At 43.8% G+C, this 18,918-nt stretch overlaps 1 protein-coding gene across 3 annotated transcripts in view; it reads right to left on the bottom strand.

The window, feature by feature from the left end:
- Window positions 1-1,564: 1,564 nt before the first annotated feature.
- The window catches only part of LOC311122527 (tight junction protein 1-like), a 23,864-nt gene continuing 6,510 nt past the window's right edge, over window positions 1,565-18,918 (bottom strand). The window contains exons 4-8 of one of the 3 annotated variants that reach the window (XM_084196872.1): window positions 15,442-15,578; window positions 14,761-15,253; window positions 12,011-12,222; window positions 11,659-11,763; window positions 1,565-4,116 (exon numbers count right to left, since the gene is read on the bottom strand). In XM_084196872.1, coding sequence (XP_084052998.1) covers window positions 4,022-4,116; window positions 11,659-11,763; window positions 12,011-12,222; window positions 14,761-15,253; window positions 15,442-15,578 — 1,042 coding nt within the window. In that variant the 3' untranslated portion in view covers window positions 1,565-4,021. Of the gene's footprint in view, window positions 4,117-11,619; window positions 11,764-12,010; window positions 12,223-14,760; window positions 15,254-15,441; window positions 15,579-18,918 lie in introns of all 3 variants that reach the window. The other 2 variants (XM_084196871.1, XM_084196873.1) reach the window with 2 other exon arrangements.

Here is an 18,918-nt window from a genome sequence, read left to right as displayed (position 1 = left end):
TTACAGCCCAACACCGTGCAGGACGTTTGGCATTTGCCAGAGAACACCAAGATTGGCAAATTCGCCACTGGCGCCCTGTGCTCTTCACAGATGAAAGCAGGTTCACACTGAGCACGTGACAGACGTGACAGAGTCTGGAGACGCCGTGGAGAACGTTCTGCTGCCTGCAACATCCTCCAGCATGACCGGTTTGGCGGTGGGTCAGTCATGGTGTGGGGTGGCATTTCTTTGGGGGGCCGCACAGCCCTCCATGTGCTCACCAGAGGTAGCCTGACTGCCATTAGGTACCGAGATGAGATCCTCAGACCCCTTGTGAGACCATATGCTGGTGCGGTTGGCCCTGGGTTCCTCCTAATGCAAGACAATGCTAGAACTCATGTGGCTGGAGTGTGTCAGCAGTTCCTGCAAGAGGAAGGCATTGATGCTATGGACTGGCCCGCCCGTTCCCCAGACCAGAATCCAATTGAGCACATCTGGGACATCATGTCTTGCTCCATCCACCAACGCCACGTTGCACCACAGACTGTCCAGGAGTTGGCAGATGCTTTAGTCCAGGTCTGGGAGGAGATCCCTCAGGAGACCATCCGCCACCTCATCAGGAGCATGCCCAGGCGTTGTAGGGAGGTCATACAGGCACGTGGAGGCCACACACACTACTGAGCCTCATTTTGACTTGTTTTAAGGACATTACATCAAAGTTGGATCAGCCTGTAGTGTGGTTTAACACTTTAATTTTGAGGGTGACTCCAAATCCAGACCTCCATGGGTTGAAACATTTGATTTCCATTGATAATTTTTGTGTGATTTTGTTGTCAGCACATTCAACTATGTAAAGAAAAAAGTATTTAATAAGATTATTTAATTCATTCAGATCTAGGATGTGTTATTTTAGTGTTCCCTTTATTTTTTTGAGCAGTGTACATTTATTAGGCCCTAATCTATGGATTTCACATGACTTGGAATACAGACATGCATCTGTTGATCACAGATACCTTAAAACAGACGAGCCTCACAATGGGCCTCAGGATTTGGTCACAGTATTTTTTTGCATTCAAATTGCCATCGATAAAATGCAATTGTGTTCGTTGTCCGTAGCTTATGCCTGCCCATACCATAACCCCACCGTCACCATGGGGCACTCTGTTCACACCGTTGACATTAGCAAACCGTTCGCCCACACAACGCCATACACATGGTCTGCGGTTGTGAGGCCGGTTGGACGTACTGCCAATTTCTCTAGAACGACGGAGGCGGCTTATGGTAGAGAAATTAACATTAAATGATCTGGCAACAGCTCTGGTGGACATTCCTGCAGTCAGCATGCCAATTGCACGCTTCCTCAAAACTTGTTGTGTGACAAAACTGCACATTTTTAGAGTGGCCTTTTATTGTCCCCAGCACAAGGTGCACCTGTGTAATGATCATGGTGTTTAATCAGCTTCTTGATATGCCACACCTGTCAGGTGGATGGATTATCTTGGCAAAGGAGAAATGCTCACTAACAGGGATGTAAACAAATGTGTGCACATAATTTGAGAGAAATAAGCTTTTTTTTGTGCGTATGGAACATTTCTGGGATCATTTATTTCAGCTCATTAAACATGGGACCAACACTTCACATGTTGCTTTTATATTTTTGTTCAGTGTAGATTCCCTTTGGACCCTGATGAGATCATTGACCGACAGTGATAACGCACCAGACAATCTGTAACCTTTGTACACCATTCATTCCCCATATGAGACACTCGACACCATGAGTAAAGGCTTGGACACCGAAAGGAGTTGCAACATGACTTGCAGATGATTGAAATATCTTATTACTGCAATGGATCTCCGGACATGCATTTGCATCCAAAGATTAGCAGCTGAAAAATCTACACACTAATCTGTTAAGCGAGACACACCTACGGTCAGATCAATCTGTTAAGCGAGACAACTACGGTCAGATCAATCTGTTAAGCGAGACACACCTACGGTCAGATCAATCAATCAAATCAATCTTCTCTTCTCACGATTGAAGTCTCAAACCAAGCACTACTTTAAAAATGATTTTTATGTATTAATACAGTGGTATACTTGTGTTGCAAAGAAAAAAAACATTTAACGTAAATAAAACTAAATAAATAAATGTCAGCCACACAGGAAAAATAAAGAGAACTAGTGTCAGATTGAAGCAGTGTTATCATCCATTTCAAAAAGAAAAATAATTCAAATGTGCCATAATAAATAGTCTATTAGTACAAAAATACATTTCAATAGAACAGAGCTTCCAGTATCACAAATAGAAGACGGGACCGCTCTTTAAAGCAGCTCCCCTCAAGTACAGATCTTTTTAAAATTATTTAAACCAAGCACTTTTTCTATTTTTTGTAAAGAAGAATAAAAAGTTTTTCTGACTGTTAAAAATGCCTTTAAGTCGTAGTGTTGTGTGTCTATGTATGATGGTAGAAAAGTTGGATTTTATTACTGCTTAGGTCAGTTCCAAGGCTCACGGTAGGTATAACCAGAATACAAACACAACCAATTAAATCATCACTTTCTCTCTTTTATAAGAAACATTTTTTTTTTTTAACCTCTTTTATACAAAATAACAAAGATGTAGAAAAGTTCATTTACAGCGAACCAAGGCCATATGCTAGCATTATGTACAGCCACAATTTAAACATGTTTTAGTGTTTTTTCGTTTGTAGTATTTTCTCAAACTTCAATATGCATAGCAGGAAAAGAAAGCATTACCATACCTTTTCATTAGCCTCAAATATTATTGTACGCTAAATCCAAGTTCACTGATATAATAGGTTGAAAATGCAGAGAAATTCTACTTTTTATTTATTTATTTCTTTACTTCCATAATTGATAAATCACTACAACTTAAAAAGATCTGTTTTTAATAAGTCTTTTATACTGAAAAAAAAAGTTAATATGCAGATAAGGCATCACTGCTTGCAGTGTAAGATGGGACTTTTTAATGTGTTTGAACTTAGTAGTAAGCAGGCTTCTGGACCTGAGTCATAGCACATGCATAGAGATCTAGACAGCTGCAGGAGTTTGTCAAATCAAGTCAGTAAAACATAACTACAAAAGACTAACTTCTTCTAAACATGGAGAGAAAGCCCATTTGACCAACCAATACTTTACCTTCAGTCTTCAGTATTATACCTTCAGTATTACCTTCATACAGTATGTGTTATTTAAAAAAAAAAAGTATATATCTTCATAAACGATGCCTACAATATTAATCTCCAATCTTCCTTCATAACCCTTGTTGAGTCAAGATCATCTGCATTTCAAAAGTCCTCAGCTGTCCTTCAAGAGCGAAACGCATGACCACAGACAACCTCACAAACAAAAACATTTTTGCATATACCAACCTTTCTGTTTGTGAGTGCATACATTAAATTGGAAAATTCCCGTTGCAATATTCAGCCTTTTTTTTTTTCAAGAATTCTCCTTATCTAGAATTTTTTCAAAAATGTTCTTTTTCTTGCAATTTGCTCAGACGTGGTAAAAAAAAAAATATAAAAAAAAGGCTAATAAAATCAAAATGAGATTATTCTTCAGTCAGTCTGTGGCACTGTTCATGCATTCCAACAACAGTTCAATTTTTATAGTATAATATATTTTAGTTTTTAAACGTTTTTATTTTTTGCAAGCCTTTAGTTAAAGCACCAAAAAAAAAGGGGGGGGGGGGAGAAAGAGAGCACAGCACTGGGATAGGATGCTGCGTTGAGACTCCTCCCACTTCAATGGGCCTCCTCCTACTTCACTGTTTTTTTTGGGGGGGTGGGGGTTGGGGGGCGGGCACAGTAAACAACGCATCAATGTTCAATATTCAAGTTCTAGAATATATTCAAGAATCAAGTTCGTGCTTCATCAAGTCAAGCAGTGCTGCCCCCTGCTGCCTGGGAGGGGGACAACGGAGCAAGGAGGTCACAGCAGCAGGAGATGGGGTAACGTTTCAGTCTGTGGCTGTCCCCTGATCTAACACATTCAGTAACAGGCCAGCTGTCTCCCTCTACGTTCAGAAGTGGTCGATGAGCACAGACACACAGTTGGCTCCCACCAGGTAGTTGGGGTCACCTGGGAGAGACTTGTTCTGCCATGTCTTGGAGTCACCTGGAGGAATTGGAGAAACAGGAACACAGTTATCGGTCGGTCATTTGTCTTTCTTAGTGTGCGTTTCTTTACGTTGGTTTTGAAGGCCCGGTGTTATGTTAAGAGTGACGTACGTAAATAACAGCATCTGCTGACGAGAACTTACACAAAATCATCAGTCATTGTATGTTGTGTGAGGAACATACAGGAACATACAGGAACATACAGGAACATACAGGAACATACAGTGCCTTGCAAAAGTATTCAGACGCCTTGGAGTTCTTCACATTTTATTGTGTTACAAATTGGGATTAAAATTGATTTGATTGTCGACAATCTACACAAAATACCTAACCCCAACACTGACTGTAATAGAGTATCCTAACCCTAACACTGACTAATACAGTATCCTAACCCCAACACTGACTGTAATACAGTATCCTAACCCCAACACTGACTAATACAGTATCCTAACCCTAACACTGACCGTAATACAGTATCCTAACCCCAACACTGACTAATACAGTATCCTAACCCCAACACTGACTAATACAGTATCCTAACCCCAACACTGACTAATACAGTATCCTAACCCCAACACTGACTAATACAGTATCCTAACTCCAACACTGACTAATACAGTATCCTAACTCCAACACTGACTAATACAGTATCCTAACCCCAACACTGACTAATACAGTATCCTAACCCCAACACTGACTAATACAGTATCCTAACCCCAACACTGACTGTAATAGAGTATCCTAACCCCAACACTGACTAATACAGTATCCTAACCCCAACACTGACTAATACAGTATCCTAACCCCAACACTGACTAATACAGTATCCTAACCCCAACACTGACTGTAATAGAGTATCCTAACCCCAACACTGACTAATACAGTATCCTAACCCCAACACTGACTAATACAGTATCCTAACCCCAACACTGACTAATACAGTATCCTAACCCTAACACTGACTAATACAGTATCCTAACCCCAACACTGACTGTAATAGAGTATCCTAACCCTAACACTGACTGTAATACAGTATCCTAACCCTAACACTGACTAATACAGTATCCTAACCCTAACACTGACTAATACAGTATCCTAACCCTAACACTGACTAATACAGTATCCTAACCCCAACACTGACTGTAATAGAGTATCCTAACCCCAACACTGACTAATACAGTATCCTAACCCTAACACTGACTGTAATACAGTATCCTAACCCTAATACAGTATCCTAACCCTAACACTGACTAATACAGTATCCTAACCCCAACACTGACTGTAATAGAGTATCCTAACCCTAACACTGACTAATACAGTATCCTAACACTGACTAATACAGTATCCTAACCCTAACACTGACTAATACAGTATCCTAACCCCAACACTGACTAATACAGTATCCTAACCCCAACACTGACTAATACAGTATCCTAACCCTAACACTGACTAATACAGTATCCTAACCCTAATACAGTATCCTAACCCTAATACAGTATCCTAACCCCAACACTGACTGTAATAGAGTATCCTAACCCCAACACTGACTAATACAGTATCCTAACCCCAACACTGACTGTAATACAGTATCCTAAACCTAATACAGTATCCTAACCCCAACACTGACTAAAACAGTATCCTAACCCCAACACTGACTGTAATACAGTATCCTAACCCCAACACTGACTAATACAGTATCCTAACCCTAACACTGACTAATACAGTATCCTAACCCCAACACTGACTGTAATAGAGTATCCTAACCCTAACACTGACTAATACAGTATCCTAACCCTAACACTGACTAATACAGTATCCTAACCCCAACACTGACTAATACAGTATCCTAACCCCAACACTGACTAATACAGTATCCTAACCCCAACACTGACTAATACAGTATCCTAACCCCAACACTGACTGTAATAGAGTATCCTAACCCCAACACTGACTAATACAGTATCCTAACCCTAACACTGACTAATACAGTTTCCTAACCCCAACACTGACTGTAATAGAGTATCCTAACCCTAACACTGACTAATACAGTATCCTAACCCCAACACTGACTAATACAGTATCCTAACCCCAACACTGACTAATACAGTATCCTAACACTGACTAATACAGTATCCTAACCCCAACACTGACTGTAATAGAGTATCCTAACCCTAACACTGACTGTAATACAGTATCCTAACCCTAACACTGACTAATACAGTATCCTAACCCTAACACTGACTAATACAGTATCCTAACCCTAACACTGACTAATACAGTATCCTAACCCCAACACTGACTGTAATAGAGTATCCTAACCCCAACACTGACTAATACAGTATCCTAACCCTAACACTGACTGTAATACAGTATCCTAACCCTAATACAGTATCCTAACCCTAACACTGACTAATACAGTATCCTAACCCCAACACTGACTGTAATAGAGTATCCTAACCCTAACACTGACTAATACAGTATCCTAACCCTAACACTGACTAATACAGTATCCTAACCCTAACACTGACTAATACAGTATCCTAACCCTAACACTGACTAATACAGTATCCTAACCCCAACACTGACTAATACAGTATCCTAACCCCAACACTGACTAATACAGTATCCTAACCCTAACACTGACTAATACAGTATCCTAACCCTAATACAGTATCCTAACCCTAATACAGTATCCTAACCCCAACACTGACTGTAATACAGTATCCTAAACCTAATACAGTATCCTAACCCCAACACTGACTAAAACAGTATCCTAACCCCAACACTGACTGTAATACAGTATCCTAACCCTAACACTGACTAATACAGTATCCTAACCCCAACACTGACTAATACAGTATCCTAACCCCAACACTGACTAATACAGTATCCTAACCCTAACACTGACTAATACAGTATCCTAATCCTAATACAGTATCCTAACCCCAACACTGACTGTAATACAGTATCCTAAACCTAATACAGTATCCTAACCCCAACACTGACTAATACAGTACCCTAACCCCAACACTGACTAAAACAGTATCCTAACCCCAACACTGACTGTAATACAGTATCCTAACCCCAACACTGACTAATACAGTATCCTAACCCCAACACTGACTAATACAGTATCCTAACCCCAACACTGACTAATACAGTATCCTAACCCCAACACTGACTGTAATACAGTATCCTAACCCTAATACAGTATCCTAACCCCAACACTGACTAATACAGTATCCTAACCCTAATACAGTATCCTAACCCTAACACTGACTAATACAGTATCCTAACCCCAACACTGACTGTAATAGAGTATCCTAACCCTAACACTGACTAATACAGTATCCTAACCCTAACACTGACTGTAATACAGTATCCTAACCCTAACACTGACTAATACAGTATCCTAACCCTAATACAGTATCCAACTCCAGTGTAGATTTGGCCTTGTGTTGTAGGTTATTGTCAAGCATTTCGCTACACTACAAGCATTTCGCTACACTACAAGCATTTCGCTACACTCGCAATAACATCTGCTAACCAGGTGTACGTGACCAATACATTTGATTTGACTTGCTGAAAGGTGAATTCCTCTCCCAGTGTGTTGTAAAGCAGACTGCAGCAGGTTTTCCTTCTAGGATGTTGCCTGTGCTTAGCTCTATCTTGTTTATTTATTTTTTATCTTGAAACAAATCCCCAGAATTTGGCGATGTCAAGCATACCCATACCATGATGCAGCCACCAGCATGCTTGAAAACAAGCAGGCAGTTACTCACTAATGTGTTGTGTTGGATTTGCTCCAAACATAAGGCTTTGCATTCAGGCCAAAAAGTGTATTCCTTTGCTGTGTTTTCTTTTTACAGTACATTACAGTATTCTTCTTTTCACTAGGTCACTACTGTGGAGTCACTACAATGTTGTTGATCCAGCCTCAGTTTTCTCCCGTCACAGACATCGAACTCTGTAGCTATTTTAAAACCACCAATGGCCTCATGGTAACACCCCTGAGCAGTTTCATTCCTCTCCTGCAGCTCAGTTCAGAAGGACGTCTGGGTGGTTTAATACAGTGCCTTCGGAAAGTATTCAGACCCCTTGACTTTTTCCACATTTTGTTACGTTACAGCCTTATTCTAAAATTGATTAAATTGTTTTTCCCCCTCAATCTACCTACACCCAATACCCCATAATGACAAAGCAAAAACAGGTTTTTATAATTTTTTGCTAATTGATAAAAAATAAAATAAAAAATAATATCACGTTTACATAAGTATTCTTTCCCTTTACTCAGTACTTTGTTGAAGCACCTTTGGCAGTGATTACAGCCTCAAGTCTTCTTGGGTATGACGCTACAAGCGTGGCACACCCGTATTTGGGGAGTTTCTCTCATTCTTCTCTGCAGATCCTCTCAAGCTCTGTCAGGTTGGATGGGGAGCATTGCTGCACAGCTATTTTCAGGTCTCTCCAGAGATGTTCGATCGGGTTCAAGTCCAGGCTCTGGCTGGGCCACTCAAGGACATTGAGAGATCTGTCCCGAAGCCACTCCTGCGTTGTCTTGGCTGTGTGCTTAGGGTCGTTGTCCTGTTGGAAGGTGAACCTTCGCCCCAGTCTGAGGTCCTGAGCGTTCTGGAGCAGGTTTTCATCAAGGATCTCTGTACTTTGCGCCATTCATCTTTGCCTCGATCTTGACACGTCTCCATGTCCCTGCCGCTGAAAAACATCCCCACAGCATGATGCTGCCACCACCGTGCTTCACCGTAGGGATGGTGCCAGGTTTCCTCCAGACGTGACGCTTGGCATTCAGGCCAAAGAGTTCAATCTTGGTTTCATCAGACCAGAGAATCTTGTTTCTTTAGGTGCCTTTTGGCAAACTCCAAGCGGGCTGTCATGTGCCTTTTACTGAGGAGTGGCTTCCGTCTGGCCACTCTACCATAAAGGCCTGATTGGTGGAGTGCTGCAGAGATGGTTTTCCTTCTGGAAGGTTCTCCCATCTCCACAGAGGAATTCTGGAGCTCTGTCAGAGTGACCATCGGGTTCTGAACTCCCGAGTGGTGCAGTGGTCTAAGGCACTGCATCGCAGTGCTAGCTGTGCCACTAGAGATCCTGGTTCGAATCCAGGCTCTGTCGTAGCCGGCCGCGACCGGGAGACCCATGGGGCGGCGCACAATTGGCCCAGCGTCGTCCAGGGTAGGGGAGGGAATGGCTGGCAGGGATGTAGCTCAGTTGGTAGAGCATGGCGTTTGCAACGCCAGGGTTGTGGGTTCGATTCCCACAGGGGCCAGTATGAAAAAATTAAATAATGTATACACTCACTAACTGTAAGTCGCTCTGGATAAGAGCGTCTGCTAAATGACTAAAATGTAAATGTTCTTGGTCACCTCCCTGACTAATGCCCTTCTCCCCCGATTGCTCAGTTTGGCCGGGCGGCCAGCTCTAGGAAGAGTCTTGGTGGTTCCAAACATCTTCCATTTAAGAATGATTGAGGCCACTGTGTTCTTGAGGACCTTCAATGCTGCAGAAATTTTTTGGTACCCTAACCCAGATCTGTGCCTCGACGCAATCCTGTCTCGGAGCTCTATGGACAATTCCTTCGACCTCATGACTTGGTTTTTGCTCTGACATGCACTGTCAACTGTGGGACCTTATATAGACAGGTGTGTGCCTTTCCAAATCATGTCCAATCAATTGAATTGACCACAGGGGGACTCCAATAAAGTTGTAGAAACATCTCAAGGATGATCAATGGAAACAGGATGCACCTGAGCTCAATGTAGAGTCTCATAGCAAAGGGTCTGAATACTTATGTAAATAAGGTATTTCTGTTTTTTATTTTCATAAATTTGCAAACATTTCTAAAAACCTGTTTTCGATTTGTCATTATGGGGTATTGTGTGTAGATTGCCGAGGATTATTATTATTTTTTAAATCCATTTTAAATTAAGGCTGTAACGTAGCAAAATGTGGAAAAAGTCAAGGGGTCTGAATACTTTCCGAAGGCACTGTCTATAATCCACAGCATAATTAGTAAACTTGTTTAAAGAGATATTAAATGTTTAATTTGTTATTGTTACCCATCTACCAATCACTGCCCTTCTTTATGAGGCTTTCTAAAAGCTCCCTGGTCTTTGTAGTTGAATCTGTGCTTGAATCTCAATACTTGACTGAGGGACCTTACAGTCCGCCATAGGGCGGCAGGTAGCTTAGTGGTTAAGAGCGTTGTGCCAGTAACCGAAAGGTCGCTGGTTCTAATCCCCGAGCCAACTAGGTGAAAAGTCTGTCGATGTGCCCTTGAGCAAGGCACTTAACCCTAATTGCTCCTGTAAGTCGCTCTGGATAAGAGCGTCTGCTAAATGACAAAAAAAAAAAAAAAAAAAAAAAATGTTGTATGTATTGGGGACAGAGGACAGGTTAGTCATTCAAAAATCAAGTCAGCCCCTATTATTCCACACAGAGAATCCATGTAACTTATTATGTGATTTGTTAAGCCACATTTTACTCCTGAACTAATTTAGGCCTAAACAAAGGGCCTGGAATATTTATACTTTAACAGAGTATTTTGTGTAGATTGTTGACAAAAAAAATAAATCAATTAAATCCATTTTAATCCCACGTCGTAACAATAAAATGTGAAGAAATCCAAGGGGTTTTGAACACTTTTGCAATCAGATGCTGTACATAAACCATCGTAGCTTCACACTTCAGAACTACATACTCAAAATATTTTGTTACGTAAGTGTTACATATTTGTTAAAAATCTCAACTGTTGTGGTTGCACCATGTACATATTCAGCTACTTACAAACGTTAAAGCCTTAGAATGGATCAGCAATATGTAAGGTGCAACAACAACAACAGGTTATATTTCATAAATCCTCACATTGTGACTACTGTGGGAAGTAACTAAGTAGGTGAATGTGGTTGAGTGATACAAATGTTCAGAATGTTGCAAAACCCCATAAAGAAAATGCAATGTTGTGACTAGAAAATTGAATGACTGAAACATGGAAACCACTAGAAACCAGTAGAAGCCAGTAGATGACCAGTAGAAGCCAGTAGATAACCATTAGAAACCAGTAGATTAGATTATTTAAAAGCGTGATGATGAACAAGCCAGATCTCTCTTTTAAAGGGTTGCCGTCAATTCCTTTTCAATTCAGGAAGTGATTTGATTTTTAATAGTTTTTTAAATATTGGAATTAATTTTTTTGAGAAATCATTGAAAATAAATACATTTTTTTTTTCAATTATTGACTTGGAATTTCAATTTACTTGACTGACTGAATTGAAATGGAACTGACCCTGCTCCCCGGTGACACCCATAGAGTTGGAAAGAGAGCCCGCCCCCTATCAAGTGTATGCTCTATGGTGATCCCTCCTCAATCACAACACCAACCAATCACACAAGCCACCCGAAGCCCCGACCCAACCCCCAACCAATCACATAAGCCATTTGAAGCCCCGACCCAACCCCCAAAAAGGACAGATAGAGGACAGCGTACCCGACGAGGAGTCGGAGGATTTTAGAGCAAAAGACCAACCATCTGGGGTCATAGACGCACAGTGAGGTAGGCGCAGCTCCACCGGCTTCAGGAACTTGAGGCCGTGAGGCCCACACATCACCAGAGGGCTGAGCAGGGTCTCTCCTGGATGGAATAAGACAGAGGCAAGACTGACATATTTCTATTTTGTCTTTAGGAGAACATAATTCTGCTCTCCTTTCATATTTAAGATAGACAGATCTTGAGAAAGGGGGGAGACGGTTGAAAGGGATGGAAGTTCGAGGTGGACCAAGGGATCGAACCGCTGTCTCCAGGGTCCTGAGGTGGCAGCACAAGAGTAAGATGTACTATCCAGTGGGCATAGTGATTTAATAAAGCACTAGACACATACCTTTCTCCTTGTCGAGGGGGGGCAGAATGCTGTTGTCCCGGCAGACCTTGAAGTAGATCTCCTGTTCCACGCTGTCAGGGATGGCTCCCTGGGGGATGATGATGCTGACTCCCGTCTCGATGGAGCTCAGCACCCCGCCGTTACAGTTGAAGATCCCCCGGGCCGCGGCCACTACAGTGTGACCTTCATCCTCCTCGTCATCCTCCATAACACTGGGGTAGAGAGGAGTGGGGGCGAGCAGAATGTTGGTGTCATTAGTCATAACACAGGGGGAGGGGAGAGGGGAGAGAGGGAGAGATGGGGAGGTGAACGGGGGAGAGAGGGGGAGATGGGGAGGTGAACGGGGGAGAGAGGGAGAGATGGGGAGGTGAACGGGGGAGAGAGGGAGAGATGGGGAGGTGAACGGGGGAGAGAGGGGGAGATGGGGAGGTGAACGGGGGAGAGAGGGAGAGATGGGGAGGTGAACGGGGGAGAGAGGGAGAGATGGGGAGGTGAACGGGGGAGAGAGGGGGAGATGGGGAGGTGAACGGGGGAGAGAGGGGGAGATGGGGAGGTGAACGGGGGAGAGAGGGAGAGATGGGGAGGTGAACGGGGGAGAGAGGGAGAGATGGGGAGGTGAACAGGGGAGAGAGGGAGAGATGGGGAGGTGAACGGGGGAGAGAGGGAGAGATGGGGAGGTGAACGGGGGAGAGAGGGAGAGATGGGGAGGTGAACGGGGGAGAGAGGGAGAGATGGGGAGGTGAACGGGGGAGAGAGGGAGAGATGGGGAGGTGAACGGGGGAGAGAGGGAGAGATGGGGAGGTGAAAGGTGGAGGGGCTCATCTAGACAAGAGAGAGGGTAGAGGCTGAACAGTGAGTCATACCAACAGCAGGCTACACAACCAAGCCTCTACATAACCAAGCATCTACATAACCCTGCTACACAACCAAGCCTCTACATAACCCTGCTACACAACCAGGCCTCTACATAACCCTGCTACACAACCAGGCCTCTACATAACCCTGCTACACAACCAGGCCTCTACATAACCCTGCTACACAACCAAGCCTCTACATAACCCTGCTACACAACCAGGCCTCTACATAACCCTGCTACACAACCAGGCCTCTACATAACCCTGCTACACAACCAGGCCTCTACATAACCCTGCTACACAACCAGGCCTCTACATAACCCTGCTACACAACCAGGCCTCTACATAACCCTGCTACACAACCAGGCCTCTACATAACCCTGCTACACAACCAGGCCTCTACATAACCCTGCTACACAACCAGGCCTCTACATAACCCTGCTACATAACCAGGTCCCTACATAACCCTGCTACATAACCAGGTCCCTACATAACCCTGCTACACAACCAGGCCTCTACATAACCCTGCTACACAACCAGGCCTCTACATAACCCTGCTACACAACCAGGCCTCTACATAACCCTGCTACACAACCAGGCCTCTACATAACCCTGCTACACAACCAGGCCTCTACATAACCCTGCTACATAACCAGGTCCCTACATAACCACAGCAGAGATTGGAGTGTCTGTCCATAGGACCACTTTAAGCCATACACTCCACAGAGCTGGGCTTTACGGAAGAGTGGCCAGAAAAAAGCCATTGCTTAAAGAAAAAAAAAAATAAGCAAACACGTTTAGTGTTCGCCAAAAGGTATGTGGGAGACTCCCCAAACATATGGAAGAAGGTACTCTGGTCAGATGAGACTAAAATTGAGCTTTTTGGCCATCAAGGAAAACGCTATGTCTGGCGCAAACCCAACACCTCTCATCACCCCGTGAACACCATCCCCACAGTGAAGCATGGTGGTGGCAGCATCATGCTGTGGGGATGTTTTTCATCGGCAGGGACTGGGAAACTGGTCAGAATTGAAGGAATGATGGATGGCGCTAAATACAGGGAAATTCTTGAGGGAAACCTGTTTCAGTCTTCCAGAGATTTGAGACTGGGACGGAGGTTCACCTTCCAGCAGGACAATGACCCTAAGCATACTGCTAAAACAACATTTGAGTGGTTTAAGGGGAAACATTTAAATGTCTTGGAATGGCCTAGTCAAAGCCCAGACCTCAATCCAATTAAGAATCTGTGGTATGACTTAAAGATTGCTGTACACCAGCGGAACCCATCCAACTTGAAGGAGCTGGAGCAGTTTTGCCTTGAAGAATGGGCAAAAATCCCAGTGGCTAGATGTGCCAAGCTTATAGAGACATACCCCAAGAGACTTGCAGCTGTAATTGCTACAAAAGGTGGCTCTACAAAGTATTGACTTTGGGGGTGAATAGTTATGCACGCTCAAGTTTTCTGGGGTTTTTCTGTCTTATTTCTTGTTTGTTTCACAATAAAACATATTTTGCATCTTCAAAGCGGTAGGCATGTTGTGTAAATCAAATGATACAAACCCCCCCGCAAAAAAATCTATTTTAATTCCAGGTTGTAAGGCAACAAAATAGGAAAAATGCCAAGGGGGGTGAATACTTTCGCAAGCCACTGTATGCACCGTTTATGGGTGTAGGGAGGCTGGACTAGAGGCACAAGAATGAGGCAGGCCGGTATGCAGGGAGGTCTGGATAGAGGTATCTGCTAAATTACCATAGTGGAACAACCTTGCCATCTTTGTCAAGAGGTTTGGAACTGTTGGGGTAAACGCTAACAGTCGCCCGACCAGGGTTTGAGTCCTGTTCAGTCCGTCCGTCCGTCTGCCCCCCCCCCCCCCCCCCCGCCCGCCATATCCTTACCTGACAGGTATGGCCTTGGGCACAGCATTGTTGACTAGGTTGTTGTGCTGCTGGTACTTGGGCCCCCTGTTGTCCATGTTGCGTGTGAACGTGTCCAGTCCACTGTCGTGGTCCAGAGGCTGAGGGGACAGCGGTGGCTTGGTACTGCTGTTGTTGTTGACGACCACGCTGGGTTTGGGGCTGCTGCTACTGATCAGGAGGTCTGTCTTCCCACTGTCGTTGGGGAGGAGGTTGTGGTTGAACTTGGGGCTCTCAAACTTCCTCTCAAAGGGCCGGGCCGAGGAGGTGTAAGGCTTGGGGACGTAGCGGTTGTAGCTTTGTGGGGTGGGGGTGGTTCCAGGGGTTTTGGGGGGTGCGTCGGTGCCGTTGACCCCCACTGGGGACCTCTGGGCCAGGTAGGGCTGGGAAGGGAGGTCCTGGAGGGTAGAGGGTCGAAGGCCGGAGAGATCGTGTTTGGGAGAGGCGCTGAGGAGCTGGTCGGGGTGTGAGTTGACTGGAGAGAGAGGGAAAGGGATGTGAGCACTGTGATGCAGCCTTTACACTTCTATACAGCCGCAGATCTACCATACTATTACATGGTAGAGATGCTTTTAGTAGCCACCAGAAAATCACAAGTGAATTCTCAGCACTCGGCTGGATTTAAAAAAGGCACCATGACATCACATCATCATGGTTCGTTACCATCGTTGGTGGTGAGTTTGGGCAGGCTGTTGGGTGGTACGGCAGGGCCGGGGGGTCCGTACTGAGAGACAGGACTGATCTGGGGGAGGGGGTCGTACCTCTTCTCTACCGGACTCACCTTCTCCACAGACTCCGCCCTAAAGCACAGAAACGACAGAGGGTGTTTGAGATCAACTACGTCGCAGTCGATTTGTGCAGAGTAATTTAAATCTACAAATCAGTGTCGCCTTGAAGCCCCAATAAGTCATTATGTGATCAAGATGAGCAGTTCTGCCTCAGGACATGATCCCCTAAAAACGCTCTGACAGTCAGCCTGACCTCTGACAGTCAGCCTGACCTCTGACAGTCAGCCTGACCTCTGACAGTCAGCCTGACGTCTGACCATATTGATTGTACTTACCCTCTCAGATCCACAGTACACATGTGCCATCAGACTACTGTTCTGGCCCTCCCTTCTATAACATTAGACTACTGTTCTGACCCTCCCTTCTATAACATTAGACTACTGTTCTGACCCTCCCTTCTATAACATTAGACTACTGTTCTGACCCTCCCTTCTATAACATTAGACTACTGTTCTGACCCTCCCTTCTATAACATTAGACTACTGTTCTGACCCTCCCTTCTATAACATTAGACTACTGTTCTGACCCTCCCTTCTATAACATTAGACTACTGTTCTGACCCTCCCTTCTATAACATCAGACTACTGTTCTGACCCTCCCTTCTATAACATTAGACTACTGTTCTGACCCTCCCTTCTATAACATTAGACTACTGTTCTGACCCTCCCTTCTATAACATTAGACTACTGTTCTGACCCTCCCTTCTATAACATTAGACTACTGTTCTGACCCTCCCTTCTATAACATCAGACTACTGTTCTGACCCTCCCTTCTATAACATTAGACTACTGTTCTGACCCTCCCTTCTATAACATTAGACTACTGTTCTGACCCTCCCTTCTATAACATTAGACTACTGTTCTGACCCTCCCTTCTATAACATTAGACTACTGTTCTGACCCTCCCTTCTATAACATCAGACTACTGTTCTGACCCTCCCTTCTATAACATTAGACTACTGTTCTGACCCTCCCTTCTATAACATTAGACTACTGTTCTGACCCTCCGTTCTATAACATTAGACTACTGTTCTGACCCTCCCTTCTATAACATTAGACTACTGTTCTGACCCTCCCTTCTATAACATTAGACTACTGTTCTGACCCTCCCTTCTATAACATTAGAATACTGTTCTGACCCTCCCTTCTATAACAGACTACTGTTCTGACCCTCCCTTCTATAACATTAGACTACTGTTCTGACCCTCCCTTCTATAACATCAGACTACTGTTCTGACCCTCCCTTCTATAACATTAGACTACTGTTCTGACCCTCCCTTCTATAACATTAGACTACTGTTCTGACCCTCCCTTCTATAACATTAGACTACTGTTCTGACCCTCCCTTCTATAACATTAGACTACTGTTCTGACCCTCCCTTCTATAACATCAGACTACTGTTCTGACCCTCCCTTCTATAACATTAGACTACTGTTCTGACCCTCCCTTCTATAACATTAGACTACTGTTCTGACCCTCCCTTCTATAACATTAGACTACTGTTCTGACCCTCCCTTCTATAACATTAGACTACTGTTCTGACCCTCCCTTCTATAACATCAGACTACTGTTCTGACCCTCCCTTCTATAACATTAGACTACTGTTCTGACCCTCCCTTCTATAACATTAGACTACTGTTCTGACCCTCCCTTCTATAACATTAGACTACTGTTCTGACCCTCCCTTCTATAACATCAGACTACTGTTCTGACCCTCCCTTCTATAACATTAGACTACTGTTCTGACCCTCCCTTCTATAACATTAGACTACTGTTCTGACCCTCCCTTCTATAACATTAGACTACTGTTCTGACCCTCCCTTCTATAACATTAGACTACTGTTCTGACCCTCCCTTCTATAACATTAGACTACTGTTCTGACCCTCCCTTCTATAACATCAGACTACTGTTCTGACCCTCCCTTCTATAACATTAGACTACTGTTCTGACCCTCCCTTCTATAACATTAGACTACTGTTCTGACCCTCCCTTCTATAACATTAGACTACTGTTCTGACCCTCCCTTCTATAACATTAGACTACTGTTCTGACCCTCCCTTCTATAACATCAGACTACTGTTCTGACCCTCCCTTCTATAACATTAGACTACTGTTCTGACCCTCCCTTCTATAACATTAGACTACTGTTCTGACCCTCCCTTCTATAACATTAGACTACTGTTCTGACCCTCCCTTCTATAACATCAGACTACTGTTCTGACCCTCCCTTCTATAACATTAGACTACTGTTCTGACCCTCCCTTCTATAACATTAGACTACTGTTCTGACCCTCCCTTCTATAACATTAGACTACTGTTCTGACCCTCCCTTCTATAACATTAGACTACTGTTCTGACCCTCCCTTCTATAACATTAGACTACTGTTCTGACCCTCCCTTCTATAACATTAGACTACTGTTCTGACCCTCCCTTCTATAACATTAGACTACTGTTCTGACCCTCCCTTCTATAACATTAGACTACTGTTCTGACCCTCCCTTCTATAACATTAGACTACTGTTCTGACCCTCCCTTCTATAACATTAGACTACTGTTCTGACCCTCCCTTCTATAACATTAGACTACTGTTCTGACCCTCCCTTCTATAACATTAGACTACTGTTCTGACCCTCCCTTCTATAACATTAGACTACTGTTCTGACCCTCCCTTCTATAACATTAGACTACTGTTCTGACCCTCCCTTCTATAACATCAGACTACTGTTCTGACCCTCCCTTCTATAACATTAGACTACTGTTCTGACCCTCCCTTCTATAACATTAGACTACTGTTCTGACCCTCCCTTCTATAACATTAGACTACTGTTCTGACCCTCCCTTCTATAACATTAGACTACTGTTCTGACCCTCCCTTCTATAACATCAGACTACTGTTCTGACCCTCCCTTCTATAACATTAGACTACTGTTCTGACCCTCCCTTCTATAACATTAGACTACTGTTCTGACCCTCCCTTCTATAACATTAGACTACTGTTCTGACCCTCCCTTCTATAACATCAGACTACTGTTCTGACCCTCCCTTCTATAACATTAGACTACTGTTCTGACCCTCCCTTCTATAACATTAGACTACTGTTCTGACCCTCCCTTCTATAACATTAGACTACTGTTCTGACCCTCCCTTCTATAACATTAGACTACTGTTCTGACCCTCCCTTCTATAACATTAGACTACTGTTCTGACCCTCCCTTCTATAACATCAGACTACTGTTCTGACCCTCCCTTCTATAACATTAGACTACTGTTCTGACCCTCCCTTCTATAACATTAGACTACTGTTCTGACCCTCCCTTCTATAACATTAGACTACTGTTCTGACCCTCCCT

Source organism: Coregonus lavaretus (genome assembly GCF_964263955.1).
Source record: "Coregonus lavaretus genome assembly, contig: HAP1_SCAFFOLD_438, whole genome shotgun sequence".
Lineage (NCBI taxonomy): Eukaryota > Metazoa > Chordata > Actinopteri > Salmoniformes > Salmonidae > Coregonus > Coregonus lavaretus.
The sequence above is the reverse complement of the archived record's forward strand: the minus strand, read 5'-3'. Positions and strand labels throughout refer to the sequence as shown.